At 39.0% G+C, this 15,871-nt stretch overlaps 1 protein-coding gene and 1 pseudogene across 2 annotated transcripts; one reads left to right on the forward strand and one right to left on the reverse strand.

Moving 5' to 3' along the window:
* Positions 1-5,564: 5,564 nt before the first annotated feature.
* Positions 5,565-8,787, reverse strand: LOC121642869 (E3 SUMO-protein ligase ZBED1-like). Of its 2 annotated transcripts, XM_041989893.1 has the most exons (5): positions 8,045-8,787; positions 7,614-7,935; positions 7,160-7,312; positions 6,487-6,739; positions 5,565-6,408 (listed from the first exon to the last, which is right to left on the reverse strand). In XM_041989893.1, exons 2-5 carry the CDS (start codon positions 7,844-7,846, stop codon positions 6,016-6,018), a joined length of 1,032 nt encoding a protein of 343 aa, XP_041845827.1. In that variant the 5' UTR covers positions 7,847-7,935; positions 8,045-8,787; the 3' UTR covers positions 5,565-6,015. The 2 variants fall into 2 exon arrangements, with proteins under 2 accessions (XP_041845827.1, XP_041845826.1); XM_041989892.1 differs by having other exon boundaries at positions 7,614-8,787.
* A 2,006-nt stretch (positions 8,788-10,793) lies between these two features.
* LOC121643530 lies at positions 10,794-11,304 on the forward strand (annotated as a pseudogene).
* The last annotated feature ends 4,567 nt before the right edge of the window (positions 11,305-15,871 follow it).

Genomic DNA, 15,871 nt, shown 5'->3' on the forward strand with positions numbered 1-15,871 from the left:
GTAATGATGGTGGTCTTGTGACTATTATTAACAGAAAAATCCAGAACTGAAAAAAAAACAAAAAAAAACAGCATGAACATGAACTTTATATCCTTCTTTGCTCACCAGCAACCTCACTCTCTGATTGGCTACATTCCATTCCATGTCACCATCCACAGAGTCAGGCGTCATCAGCTTTCCACACACATGAAGATTTTTTGTTGTGAATATTGAACATGTTCAATACTTCTGATTGTCGGCCATGACCCGTTTCGGAGCCGACTGTTGGGACGAATTTGATCTCAACAAACCTTAGACCAAATGATAATTTTATAGGAAAATCTTATAAGACTTAAGATCATCAGGTGTTTGCCATCCTTGGTCAGGAAGGGGCAAAATCCGTACAAAAACAGCCTGATGATATTTATGTCTGTACCTAGCTTCTTACATGTGGGACAATTTCCCTTTGGAGATGAAGTATTTTTAATTTGACTATTGATGACGTCACAACTAATCAACTAATCAACATCATTGAGCTTTGCAATTACATTAAAAGCTGCAGCAGCAATGAATTGTGGGACATAATTCTTTCCATTCTTTAAGAAAACAATGGTCCGGGGTATCCTTTGTTAAAGGAGATAATTGAAGCAAAGGTATTTGGAGAATTCCACCAGCTCTAAAAACAGACCATTGGAACGCTCCCCCAGACAAACACAAATCTTCTGGATGACAGGAAACTGCCTTTCCATACTTTTTCTGTGTATGTGTGTTTTCACACAATAGACTGTATTCCAAGCCAGATTCACAAACCTCCATCAGAATGTGCTGTATTATATGGGGCTGTTGCACATATGAGTCTGCACCTCTGCAGGTGAAGTAAATGAAAGCTTTGGTCACTACTATTACAGTCATCTGAGATCATATGATATTAATACATTTCCCTTTTCCATTAATATCAACCATACCTCATTTTAAGATGATTAGACATTAATTAAAGTGAGCTTCATCTAAAAATAAGATTATTTTAATACATTTTGGGACTTGGAATGAGATGTCATCCACAGCACATAATGTAGCATTTGGTCTGTGACAATGTTATAAAAAAAAAAAAAATACTGCCTGATGCACAACAGCAAAATGTGATAAATTATTAAAATATGACAGAAGTTCAGAGCTTGCTGCTATGCCTGCAGTAAAATGGTAAAGGGCATGTCAGTGTAAAGTTGACAACAGTGCAGTCATACATAAGATTCTCTCACACACGGTTATTCCTCCGTATTAATGAGGGGAGCCGCTGGCTGCTGTCAGACCTCCATACCCACCATCACAACCAGACAGCTAGATAATCATTTTTAACCTGCTGGCATAAGCATAACTCTTGTCTAAACCCCCTTGTCTCTTCTTCCTCTCATTGTCTATCTTTCTTACCTTCTGCCTCTGGTTCTTATTGGTCCAAAAGCTTCAGCAGTGTCAAACCAAACTGGAGGATCTTGTTAAGGTGGCTGACGGCAGGTGAGCAATTTTATGCTGCATTTTTATCACACTCAGCAAGCGACGAAGCCCATAGCGTGTTGAAAGACAAAAAGAAATACTTGCGAAATATTAAAAATTCAACTGTATTTTCATCTTCTCCGACATTCCCTTTTCTTGCCACAGTATCTGGTCATCAGCGGTCCTCGTCTGATGGGACAGAGTTCTCGCTGAATCAGGGCTAATATGAAAAAATGCTTCAATCTTCAAATCTCAAACTTTGAACAAAAGCTGACAGTAGCACATTCAGAACTGCACTTATCTCACAGAGAATATAAGAGGCAGATTTTTAAACTTACAGTGTGCTTGAGAAGGCTTGTCCAATTGTTCCATGCAGAGCAAGAAACACCAAATATATGTTTAAAATTTTGTCTATTGAACCTTTACTTTTATCATTTTAAATAAGAGGTTGTATATCTTACACATAGTGTCAGTTAACTTAGTCTTTTCCTAATTTTATTCATCATAAAGAACTGTTTCTATTGGTATCTAATCAATTTTATTAAAATAGCTGTTGTGTTTTTATTTTCCTACAATGAGCAATTTTTATCTACTTGCCATGGGTCCACATACATGGCAGTTGCTATAGCCACTATTTTTACTACGGTGTCTCCAAATGGAGAAACAACTCTTCGTGTGAAGTGAGAACCCTGAGCTTTAAAACTGCAGCACTAGCTTTGTTCGATAGGTGATAGAGCCCCGTATGGGATAAGTAACTTTGTAAAAGGGACGTAAATGAAAACCGTACACACGTACACAATTTCGAGTAGTTTTCTGTAATGTTGTCATCGCTTAGATTACTGGATCCGCTAGCAGATAAAAACATGTTTATGTCTGAAAGATGGATAGATGTAATTTATATGCCCATCTTTACCTTTAGATATATATAGTCTAATTCTTACCCACTGTACTTTTAAGTGGTTTGATACAAAAGACAGACTGTCTCAGCAGTTTCCACAACATGTGTTTTATAGATCTTAAAAATCGTAACAATTTCTATCATTTTTTTTTCTTTAACTTTTAGTCCTCAGACACACAAGTATAAACTTTTCAGCTAGTGCAATTGCTGACATGATTTGAGCATATTTTTTCATTAATTTCGTTCCAAAGCCAGCAAAGACAGTGCAAACAAAAATTCTAATTTTAAGAAATGATCTTGAGTAGTCTAACAATGCTAGGCACAAGATTAGTGCTGAGTAACAAGCCAAGAAAACCTGCCGTCTTAGAGATGCTGGGGATTAGCTCATATATGATGCTAGCGATTTGCTGGGGACTCTGGCATTTAGTTTATTTATTTACTGTAGATATTAAAAAAAGAAATAAATGTGTTAAATATACTGCCCAAATGATGTAGCCAATATAAACAGAAAACAGAAATAACTAAGTATTAAGTTTTTTTTTTGTTTTTGTTTTGTTTTGTTTTTGGAGGTGGTGCTGCTAGAGTGGATTCTTCTTATTAGACTTTTTTTTTTAACATCTGATATGATGCGTATCCATGGTAACGGAAGAGTTATTTACCAGTTGCATATTGTGATTAAGCTCTACAAAACCAAATTGTTGAGGCAAATTACACACCAAATGCCACAAAATTGTAAGCAGAAATCAAGAGGAGGCAGGGCAGAAGCAAGACAGAGAATAAGCAAAGATGATAAAAAACTAAATAATTCTGTCTAAAGAATGTTCTTGGTGAATCACATTCTTTCCAAGTACAGCTCTTAGACACAAAGATCCCATTCACCATACCCACTGGCAATAATGTAAAGCTTTAACAGAACGGTCCTTAATGTTGATGTAGTTTCTTTGCATGTGACGGCATTCTGTAGTGAAAAGCCATTGTGTTATTTCGCTTCTCGGTGCCATTAATGCAGCATATATACTGAAAACACTGTTATGGCCATTGTTGTACTTGTTTCTTGTATGGCGCTGTCACGAGTAGCGGGCGGATGTGAGGACCCAAACGCAGGCAGTCAAGACAGGAGGCAGAACTGTGCTGGTGACAAGGTTTTATTTTTGAAACACAGGACAGGGAACCACACACGACAGGGGAATGAACCACATGTAAGGATCTGACAAGAGCAAACTGAAAACCATGGGGTATATATGCACATATATGCACAAGGAACAGGTGAAGTGAATGAGTAATTAGACCAGGTGAACTAATGAGCCAGAAACAGGAACCACAGGAACACAAGAGGGAAAACCAAACATGACAGAACTGAAAACCTAAAGCATGAACATGACAGAAACTGAACATGATAAAACCCAGGAACTATAAACCAAGGGCAAGACCGAACTAAACATGACAAAAACCAAAATCCTAAACCATTATCAAACACACACCAAAACCCAGAAACCATGACAGGTGCAAACTGTAAAGAGGAACAACCTTTAGCCTTCTGTCTTTGTTCTTTCTCCACAGATAGAAAACAACATTGATTCTACATGTGTAGCAGCTGCAGGTTAACTATCCATAACTCATATGCAGTTATAGCACCTATCGAAATGACTGCTGTTTAATGGATATGCTGTCACCAAACACCATCTCGCGCTCCAATTACTTCATGCCAAATTAAACGACAAGGTTCTCAGAAAGCATTAAAGCACATTAATTATTCTGTCAGAAGGTGGAGGAAGAACGTCGAGCTGTGTCTGAAGATGGCTGACTGTTGATGCTTTGATAATAAATAATAAGAAACATCTCGCTGTTTTCAATGATGAGCAATTCCTAGTTTATTACTTACTATTGTTTGCCATTAATTTTTAATCAACTGCTGGTTCTTCATCACTGTGCTACTTTTTTTTTTCCTCATGGTGCACACATACACAAACTCTACAGAACAGAGCTGGAAAAAAAGCACATTTTAAATGTTAAATTTTGGAAACTATTCAGTTTAACAAACATAAGACTGCACTACTTCTATTAAAAATTGATAAGATCAGACCATTATTAAATTTGGATTGATTCAGCTGACACACACACACACACACACACACACACACACACACACACACACACACACACACACACAATCATAGAAGCAGTGGTACTCAAACACAGCACTTTAGTAAGAATATCAATAAAAAGATGAAAATCTACTCTCGTAAAAGTACCGCATTAACCTTTTTTACTTGAGTAAAAGTATTTGCTTTAAAATATACTTAAAGCATTAAAAGTAAAAGTACTGACTGAATGTTTTGGCTAGTGTTGTGGTCAACAATATAAAGTGTGCCGACTATGAGCTGTGCCATTTTAATTAACAATGCTAGACATGGTGCTACTGGTAATGCTGATACAATTTTACATCAATTATTTGAAAGGTTATTGTTTTTGTTGTGTTTACCGTAACTGACACAGGTCACACATGGGCAAATTTTGTGAATCAGAATGATTTTATTTTATTTTCTTTAGTAGTGACCTGCAGAGTTAAATGCAAACAAATCAAAGAAACAAACAAATAAGTCTGACTCCAGAATCCACTGTGGGTGTTTAACCACCAGTCAGCGCTTATACTCCTGCTGTGGGTGCACCCTGCTGAGAAACAGTCCTTCTAGCAAACAGAACTTTAAAGTTGCAGGTTTTGCGTAGTAACATGTTAGACACAAATTACCATGAATTTCTGTTACATTAGGTGAATGGACTACTTGGGGAAAGATGTGAATCAGAAGCACAGATCAGCGGTCATTATAAAAAAATATAAAAATATTGCATAGCTCATTCAGTTCAATGAAATTCTCTGCAGTGTTCTGAGGAACCATATAATGATTTAAAATAAGCAATAAATAAACAATAAAATGGCAATGTGACTGTAACATATGATGCAACACAACACATAGTGTGTATAAAACACAATCGTGTTGCATGAGATATATAAATATATATATTAGTGCTGTCAGACGATTAAAAAAATTAATCTAATTAATTACAGGATTTCTAATTAATTAATCTAATTAATCGCATTTTAATCTCATATCTGCTGACGGCCCCCAAATAAAGAGTTTGAATTCTAGAACACTTGCAGTATAGTGAATGACTAATCAAATAAGAAAAGAGCATATGAAATACACATTTCTTTTATTGCTGACATCTGAAAAGGGCATCTTGCCCAAAATATATACCAAGCTTCATAAAGCAAATTACACTTTCAGTGTTTTTTATAAATAAATAAAATTAAAAAAAATGTCTAGCAAACCTATAAAACGGGTGCATTATTCAAAAATGCAGTGCAAATAAAGTTAATAAAACAATAAATAACACTAGGCACTTAACCAGGTGCTCAATAAAATAAACAACAGCAAAACAAGGATAACATACCTTGAAATGTTTAACATCAAGAACGTGAAGTCAAGAGGCATTACTTGTTAGGAGGACATGACACTGTTTCTAGATAAAAAAAAATAAAAAAAAAATCATGTGGGGCATAACAAACCCAGAAACCCACTACAGAAAGTAGGGCCACAATTACAGGTCCTCAAATCAACCTTCCCTCTTTGCTTAAGTTACAGAATCTAAGTCTCCTTGAGCCAGTTGCTCAGACAAACAAGCTTGTTTACATTGTCTGAGTGTAAGGCTGCTCTCTTCTTTTGTATGATGTTACCTGCAAGAGAAAAGAGTCTCTCGCATGGCACAGAGGTCGCAGGAGTAGCCAGGTATTTGCGAGCAATAGAAGACAGCTGTCCATAGGCACTAGTGTGAGCTGCCCACCACTCCAGTGGACACTCACGCATTCCAATGCAAGGCTCAGCTTTGTAACGGGCTAGCAGCCTCGGCTCCTCCTTGTCCGAGTCAGAGTCTGAAGAACATAGCAGGAGCAGGCTCTTCTTGGCTGCTGGCTCGTCCTCTGTGGGTTGAGCAGGAGCAGGTCCTGCTTCTGCTAGCATCTCTCCAAGCCAGGTCCACACCTTAAAAGATGGAAAGTTAGCTTTTGCTTGACACTTTTTAAACTTCCAAAACACTGAACGTCTCAGTCACCCACATACCTCGTCTCTCTCATCCTTGGGTATGCTCTTCAAGTCCTTGAATCGCGGGTCAAGGGCAGTTGCCATCTTCAGCCATCTGTTGTTGATGTTGGCCTTGCGTGTGTCTAAGTCCTTCAAAAAGGTGGTCTTGAACTTCATCATGTAGCCTTGATCCTCATCAGTGGGCTCCATAACACGTTTAAGATGGCAGAGTGCGGGGAGCACCACAGAGCATGACACATAAGACTCCCCTCCCAGGAGCTCCGTCACATACCTGCAGTAGAACAAATACAGGGCAATAATGAACTCATATCCATTAGTGGTATTGTGGGTGTGTGTGCATGTGTATGTGTGAGCTAAAGTGTGAGTAAAAGGTGTATGGGAGGGAGGGGGATATGAGTGTATGAAAAGTGCAGAGAGAGGTGAGGTCTGTTTGTGTATTTGTGTGTAAATGAGTAGAGAGTATGAGAAGGATGGGAGATATGAGGTTTGTGAGTGAAGATAGAGAAAGATGTAGGAAGGAGCAGAAGAGAAAATTAAAGGAGAGAGAAGAATTGTGTGCAAGAGTGAGAAAGAGAGAGAGTTGTATGACACAGAGGCAGAGCTGAGTGTATAACAGGTGGAAGAGAGAATGAGAGGTGAGGTGTGCGAAAGGATGTGTATATGTGAGAGAGAGCGACAAAAAGGGACATACCTGCAGGGTTCAAGAACATCCTCCAGCTTCTGTAGTTTGACACACTCTAGGTTGGTCAGTGTGGCCAGGTTGTGCTTCTGTTGAGCCAAAGTGGTGTTCACAGCCTCCTGGTTCCGTAGGTACCGTGAGACCATTAAGAGGGTTGAATTCCATCTTATAATAAAATGAAACAAAAACTGCATTAGTCCCACAAGGGGCTTTAGCTTTTGAGAAACACATTGTACAATAGTTAAAGCACACACACACACACACATTGTTACTGTTGTTATTGGTATTTTTATTGTTTACGTTATTTATATTTTTTATAGATGTTACTGTTATTTTTATTTTTTCAGCCCCTTTGAGACAATGTTTGTTGCAATATTGGGTTTTACAAAAATTAAAGTGATCGATTTATTGACACACACACACACTTTAGGAGCAAAAAACTATAGATAGTAGTGGACAGTCTCACCTTGTGGATACGTCTTGAATCAATGGCTCTCTGGCTTGTCCGAGGGCTGCCTGCTGCTGGTGCAGTTCTTCTGTGCTGGCAGGGCTGTGCTTGAAGTGTCCGACTATTTTGCGGCACTTTGCCAGGGCGGTGTCAAAGCTGCTGTCCTCAAGGCAAATTGTAATGGTTCTTTGGAGCATATGAGCTGCACATGGAATATGCTCGTAAGGCATCCGGCGTGCTGCCGCGACCATGGTTCTTGCGCTATCAGTCCCGATGGTTGACACTTTGCTTTCTATTTTCCAGTCCTTTATCACAGCTTCAAACTGCTCGGCACACGCATCTGCATAATGGCGGGTCGTTGTTTTGCACACAGTTAATGCAAAAGATTTAAGCTTCCACTCACTATCGATTAGATGTGCTGTGACCCCCAAATAATTATGGTTGCTCACCGACGTCCAGTGATCTCCTGTTAAGGACACATGGTTGCTTGAACCTGCCAACAGTTCTTCTTTTGCTTTCCTTTCATCACTATACAACTGATGGATTTTTTTCATTACCGTACCTCTCGAAGGTAACCTGAATGTTGCATCCGACGACGCTATCTGAAACGCCTCATTTAGCCCCTCATCTTCCACGATTGAAATTGGCCTGCAATCACCTGCTATCCACTTAGCGATCGAGTTTGTCAGTTTATCTGTGGTGCCTTTGCTTAGTCGTTTACCATAGTCTGTAAGTTTGGGTTGGCGAAGAGCGCTAGAAGTACTAGCAGTCGCAACGTTAGCGCTGGAACCTGCCCAAACATGTTTAGCGTTTAAATGATAAGTCAGGCTAGAGCAGCTTCGATGAAAAGCAAATTCTTTTCTACATAAGCTACAAATAACCGTGTTTTTGTTGACTGTCCCATCTGCGTTCTTCTTGTAAATAAACTTGCCGTTCAATGGCCCCAGCAAAGATTGGCTCGCATCACCTGCACTCTTCTCCATTTCTCTGTGCTCACCTCAGCCCGCTCTGTTTGTTGTATGGACTAGCCTCTACTAACGGCGCATGAAGTGACGTAACCAGTCGCATGTTCGGGGGTCAAAGTGGCCAACTCTAAAATGTTCGAATTGCATAATTAATCGTGCGTTAAAATTTATAACGCGTTATTTTACGCTCTAATTAATTGATCTAATTAACGCGTTAAAATGACAGCCCTAATATATATATATATATATATATATATATTTTCCCCAAGCCACTGTCCTTTTTCCTGAGGCTGTGGCTCAAGTACTCTTGGGCAAGATACAGAACCCCACATTTCCTCTGATGTGCACATCAGTGTGTGAATGTTTGTAATAGGAAAAAAAATCAATCATGGACAATTCCTCAGAACTGCTGTGAGTGCGTGCATGAATGGGTGAATGGGCCTGGAAGTGTAAAAACACTTTGAGTAGTCAAATTTCTTGAAAAGATTACAGCCCATTTACCACTGTAGAAATATAGTTGAGTAGAGAGTACAGATATTTGCTGTAAGATGTAGTTAGTCAAAAGTATCCTCAACTGCACCAACTTACATATATGGAAACATACGTAGGTACAGTAACAAAGTACTTGTACTTCATTACATTCCACCACTGAACACATTAATAGCTTAAATGAATGATATTATATTAAACAATTTTAATTATAGTGGATACTGTTACGCATGGACTCCTTGGAGACAAAAGAGGATTAACAGATCTTTATTTAACACCAATAACATAAAGGCTTGGTCTTACGGAGACAGGTAACAGAACTGTGGAGCCAGGAAAGGAAAGGGAGTGAGTCCATCTGGTGCATGGATTAAGGTCCGACAGGGAGTGACTGTGGTGCTGGTGTATATGAGGACTGGTGAGTCAATGGGAGACAGGTGTGACAGGTTGGCTTGATTGGAGAGATGGGATCAGGGACAGATGTGGAGGATCAGGGGAGTGCCGACGGAGGATTGGCAGGACAGGCCGTGACAGATACACCATATCACTGTTCAATTGTATCAGCCATGCACTTTGGCCATATATTGATCACTTGTGAGCTCCTGTAATCTCACCTGTATGGAATACACCACACAAACCAAGTTGGATGGATTTATTTCTTCTGACCCGCTGAGACGGAGTGCAGGTCACACTCGCTTCAACTCGAGTTGATTAGAGTCCTGCAAACACTGTGCAGATGGAAACAAAAGTGTGTGTTTTCCTTTTGTTAATTCAATTTCCATTTCCTGTCGCTAATCTGCTTTACAGAAGAAAACAAGTCTGTTCCTGTCACTTTGGCCTGCAGCTCCTCAGGGGGGAATATTTAGTGAAAAGCAAGAATTAGATTATCTCATGAGTTCATTTTGCAAGCAGATCAATCGATTAATTGAAAAATAACTGATAACAAAGATGAAAATGCTCATTAGTGCCTCATTATTCTCTACCTGATAAAGCCCTTATAATAACCAACATTACAAAGCTCTAATAGTTGTTTTGTTATAGGCAGAGAATTGTTAGAAGTCTGTTTGAGCTTTTTTTGCCTCTTCCTGCACAGTATTATCTGTGTTTTATTTTGATCTACTTTATATTTTAAATGTGCAAAATAAAATGAACAAATAATTTGAAGATTTCTGCTTACCTCCAGCTTGTTCCAGAGCTTTTTGTACATGTTTAAAGGTTCAAATCCAAACAGTGGGAATCATCTTGTCTGGGATTTTCTCTGCTACTTTGTTAAATTGCAAACAATAAAATGAACAGCTGCCCTGGTATTCTTTCTAACATTTTATAACAATTAGCATATCAATCAAAGCAGACTTGACTTCCCAAATGGAGCCCTAAAGAGACAGAAGCTCAATCAAAGTTTGAGGGTGACAGTAGGAGCTGCAATATGATAAGAATGACGCAGCACCATGGCTGATTCAGCAAATAAACCCAAGATGACATTATCGTAGGTGGCAAAGAAAAGAACGACAGAAAGAAACAGAGCAAGGAGACAATAGCTGACTTTTGACTAACTTTTACACACTGGAAAGAGCTTAGAGGGGAGGGGCAGCTGCAGAGACAGTTGTTAAGTAGTATTAATATAGTACATATATATATGTGTGGACATAAAACTAAAAACTAAAACGATATCTGCTCAGAAGGAGAAGCCCAAGTGTGTTTGAGAGGGACTGCTGAAGTGGAAAATCCAACCCATCTGAATCAGATCTACATTTTTACCTCACAGAGGGAGGGACTACAAAGGTCAATGATGAACATGAGGTTAGACAGACTGAAGCTGCATCCAGGAAACCAGACAGATCACAAATACAGATCAGACAAGAAGAAATCTTTAAACCCCCACCTGGGAGAGGAAGAGGAACCAATCAGAAAGGTCATGACAAAGGGAGTGGCTGGCACTGGGAACACTGCCTTAACACAGAAGTTCACTCTGGGTCAAGACAAAACCAACCAGGACATCCACCTCACATTCCCACTGACTTTCAGAGAGATGAAGGTTCAGCTTGATTGGACTTGTTCATCATTTCATCACCAAAGAAGCAAAAATCTGCAGCTTTGAAAAGTTCCAGGTTGTGTTTACCTTTGATGGCCTGGATGAGTGTCGACTTCCTCTGGACTTCCACAACAACGAGAACCGGATTGACGTTACAGAATCCACCTCTGTGTATGAGCTGCTCTCAAAGCTCATCAACTGCGTCCATCTGCTTGCCTCTGGATAACCACATGGTATGAATGTTAGATTAAATTAAGTTGTACTTGGAAATCAGGGTTTTGGTAAAATCCTGTTTCTTATCCCAGTTTTTAAACAAAATGTTTCTTATTCTTAAATGACCTTTTTTCAATTTGGATTAAGTTGGCGAATTTCTTCAGATGATGTTTTAGACCTACACACTGTAAATTTAGCAAAGAACTATTTGGGTGACAATAACTGCAGACTGTCTAATATTTTCCTTAATATATTGTGAAATTAAAAAAAAAATCTTTGGAGGCCAATAAATAAATAAATAAATAAAAACAACATTAAGTGATAGCAAGATTGAAATGGTGTTTCAGTCCGTACTGAAGCTGACGTGGAACGTTTAATGCAAAACAATGTTCTGTAATCTAAATCAAGACGCGGATGTCAAATGACTGTTTCATATCGCGTTCCATTACATGACCAAACCTTCTGAAACATCTCGGTTGTTTCACCTGCTTCGGAATTCAATTTCATTCAAACACATCCGAATGTGAAGCAATCTTTTGGCCTTGTGTCCAAAATGGAACAATAAAAAATGTTTATATTTTCACAAAATAAAAATTAATTATTATATTATTATTATTAATTATTATATCCAGCCTTTGCTGGATTGGCGGATCATTACTTACCTGATGTGTGTAAAACATTTAAAAGCTCTTGTTACAGTTGTTTATTTGCAAAGTCTTGCCTCCTTTATCTGAGTTTACTGTACCAAGTGTTTATGAGAATCTTTGAATTGTCTGGAAATAGAATGAAGCAGAAAGCTGTCTGGAATCACGTCAAGCTCCTTGAGGAGAAAAGGGTTAAATGCATTGCATGTTTTATCTGGCCTTTTGCAATTATACCACAACAATGAGGAGACACCTGCAGACACATCAGTCCCTGGTGAGAGTATTCTCCAGAGCAGGAGAGACTTTGAGCAGAGACTTTCTCAGCCCGAGTACAGTTGTGCAGATCATTTTAATAAAAATAGGTAAAAATTAATACTTGTAAGGGGTGCTTCTGTACATTTATGTGTACAGTACTGGAGCAAACCATACAAATACTGACTGGTTAAAATACTGTTTTACATCCTTACATAGATACAAATATCACTATAAACCAACACAAGAAGTTACAGCAGAAGAACCTCAGACACTTGAAAACCTCTTTTCCCCAACCCTTACTCCGCCCCGAGGGCGGCCCCCAGGGCAAACGGCTCCCAGCAGCACGCCGCACAGGACTCCAGGCCGGCACCGAACCTCCACCCCCCGCAGCCCCGAGCGCATCACAAGACACGAGGGCGTAGGAAGACCCCCTGCTGTATGTATGTATGGATGTCTGTATGTATGTATGTATGTATGTATGTATGTATGTATGTATGTATGGATGTATGGATGGATTTATGGATGTATGGATGTATGTATGTATGTATGGACGGACGGACGGACATATGGATGGATGGATGGATGGATGGATGGATGTATTTATGTATGTATGTATGGATGGATGGATGGATGGATGGATGGATGGATGGATGGATGGAAGGATGGATGGATGGATGGATGGATGGAAGGACAAATGCATCTCTGTAATGTTTTAATCTCTGTGACAAATTAGCTTCTGTGACAGTTTGGAAACATGTCAGGCTTTCTCTCTCTTTTGGACATTTGAAGCTCATTCATAACCTAAATACAGACACAAGCACAAATAGAAAAGCCATTACAGCTGCATTACTGTAAGACACTTTAAAGAACATGGCAGTTTTCTGAAAAGCCACAAAAGCTCATCATCATTTCTACTTGCACCCCTCCATATGTGGAAGGTCATCGCGGTGAAAACATTGTAAATGAAGTCACATAAGCTGGATGGATGATGGATGGAAAGTTCTGCATTTGTTTAAAAAATACAAAGAAAAAGTAGCTGAAAAGCCGAAGTTCAGCAGGAGAGTTTTTTTTCCAGGTGGTCTGAAAGCCAGTCTGGCTCTGTGATTGGTCCCCTGGGCCTGTCAGTCAAGACTGTGAAGTCAGGTGTGACCAACCTTACTGTTTCGTGATTGACAGAAGGTTCTGCCAATTAGAGTCCCAAACACACACAGGAACACACACAAACACACACACCTTCAACCTTTTCTTGGCATTTCTGCAGCCTATCCAAGCTGCTGTCTCCTCTCTGGTTGTAAATGTCGCATCCTGGGAGTTCTCCTTGTCACCGTGATGCCCTGAATTTACTCGAACCTTATCGCGGCTGCTCTGGCTGTCCCATCAGCCTCCACTTTGCTTCATATTTTACTAATTTAAAAAAGGATAAAAGGTAAAAAAAAAAAAAAATAGCAGTCCAATAATACACAGGTAACATCTGTAGAGAGAAACAGACAGGGCTAACATTGAAAGGATACATTTGTAAACATCTTTTATTATTATTGTCCCAGACAAACTTAAAACTAAATGTAGATATGCAAGAAAAAAGGGCAAGGGCATGGCAAATTCATTTATTTAGCACATTCCATACAATAAGCCCATCTTGTCTTATGTAAAACAATTGTGAATGAAAGATAACGTTTCAAAATCCTGCTGTTGGTTCATAGAGCTTGAAATTGCTTAGAGTCAAAATGTATTTCAGATCTTCTGGTCTTTTATAAATCTTTCAGGCATCCTGTACAAGTTTGCTTCTTGTCCCTAGAGGTAAATTAAACATAGAAAAGCTGCTCACAGTTACCGCACAGCATGTACGGCATGTACAGCATGTACATCAAACCTTGTTTTTCATCACTGCTTTTATTTGATTATTAATGTTACAACACTGTACATTTTACTGCTTTTTTCATTTACATTTTATTATATATAGTGTTATTGATGTATTTTGTTTGGTGCTTTTGATGTTTCATGTAAATTACTATGACTCAACTTCTTCTTTAACTACAATATAAAAGTGATAAACGTAGGAATGAGCTGGATAGAAACCATGTTTGATATTAAAATTATTTAAGTAACCCATCCAGCCTTCCCAACATTGACCTTATTACTTCTGAAAACTGGCATTCAAAGAATCAAAGTTTTCATTTTCCTTTTTTTCATCAATTGTTGTACACAATGCACAGAAAAAAAAGTTACTCCAGTTTGTACAGTACCACAACACAATAAAAATTAGGGAGGAAATATAAAAGAAAAAAATACATAGGGGCTTGTAGGAAAGCGAGGTGTAGTTCACGGTCCTGACATGTAGAATAACTGAAGGTTATTCTTGAAATTCAGTAACTATAACAGGCTACTACAGCTATCACCACCCCATTACCACAACTCTCCTGCTGTTGCATCATCCATAAAATAACCAAGAAAACACAATATAGTGTATGTTACTTCCATGTGAGTCTAGCCAGGGAAAAGGTCAGACAGTCGTGTGTTTCTGGGTTAAGAATGTTATGACGGTACTGTAACAAAGTGCACATCATGGCAGTGTGATATGTTTGGTGTTCTAGCTGAATAAGAACACTACATTTGGTGATGAAGATAAAGAATGGATCGCCAGCAGCACCCATCGCACCACAATGGATAACGCCTGTTACGTACTCTGTTCTTAATGCCGAAAGAACCAGGAAAAAGTTTGTTGTGGACTGATCGGGAAGCTTGTCTGCGAGGAGGCGGGGATTACGATGCCCACCTCAAATGTCCAATCAATCAAACAACACTTGTTGGAGAGTCACGACATAAAAATTCTGCTCAGCTGATGTGTTGAAAACAAGATGTCCCCAGCAATGTCCGCGAGAACAAAATTACTTCATTTTGTTTTCGTGGCCTCAAAACAAGAAAAAAGTATGTAAACAGGCTTATTTCCCCTAGAACAAGGGAAGAGAGGACCGCACTATTTACTCATAAAATGGCGATAAGCCTGCCTGCAGTCACACCTTTTAATGTGTTATCGGACTCGGCTGATGTCGGTGTACGATGATAGTTTCTCCCCTCCTGCAGCAGACTGGTTTATTCACTACACTGACTTCCAACTGCATTACACCACCGATTGTCCATTTTTATAGGCCGCACACACTTCTCTAGCAGAAGATATTTTTATGAAAAAATATATTTTGCATTATTTAGCGTGTCCTTTCCTCGTGTTGCCATAGCCCTCCACGTCGGTTATTATGACAAAACAAAGAAAGCACATAAAGAGAGTCACAGCCACACATGCTGACCGCAGCAACAGCGATGATAAGTATGATTGCAGTGAGAGCACTGATCATGCTAGTCAATGATCAGCCCGTCAGAATGCTGATACGCGTAACACTGTAAATATGCACAATCCCCATTAGAAAAAATGGAGGATGTGACAGAAGTCACATTGTTTTCACTGTTTTTTCCACAGGTTTTTTTTTCTTCCAGCATTTTTTATATTATTACACTCCAGAAACAAAAGTGAAATGGTGGCCTCTCTCTGTCGTCCCATTTTTTTATTCCAGGACTGATTTCCAGATCTTATCTCTGCTTTTTAAAAGATTTAGACAGATGCTCTAAGATCATAGAGTTCGTCATACCTTTGGGGAGATTAAATTTAACTTATTAAACTTTAGAAAT

The sequence above is a fragment of the Melanotaenia boesemani genome, chromosome 7 (assembly GCF_017639745.1).
Source record: "Melanotaenia boesemani isolate fMelBoe1 chromosome 7, fMelBoe1.pri, whole genome shotgun sequence".
In the NCBI taxonomy this organism is placed as follows: domain Eukaryota; kingdom Metazoa; phylum Chordata; class Actinopteri; order Atheriniformes; family Melanotaeniidae; genus Melanotaenia; species Melanotaenia boesemani.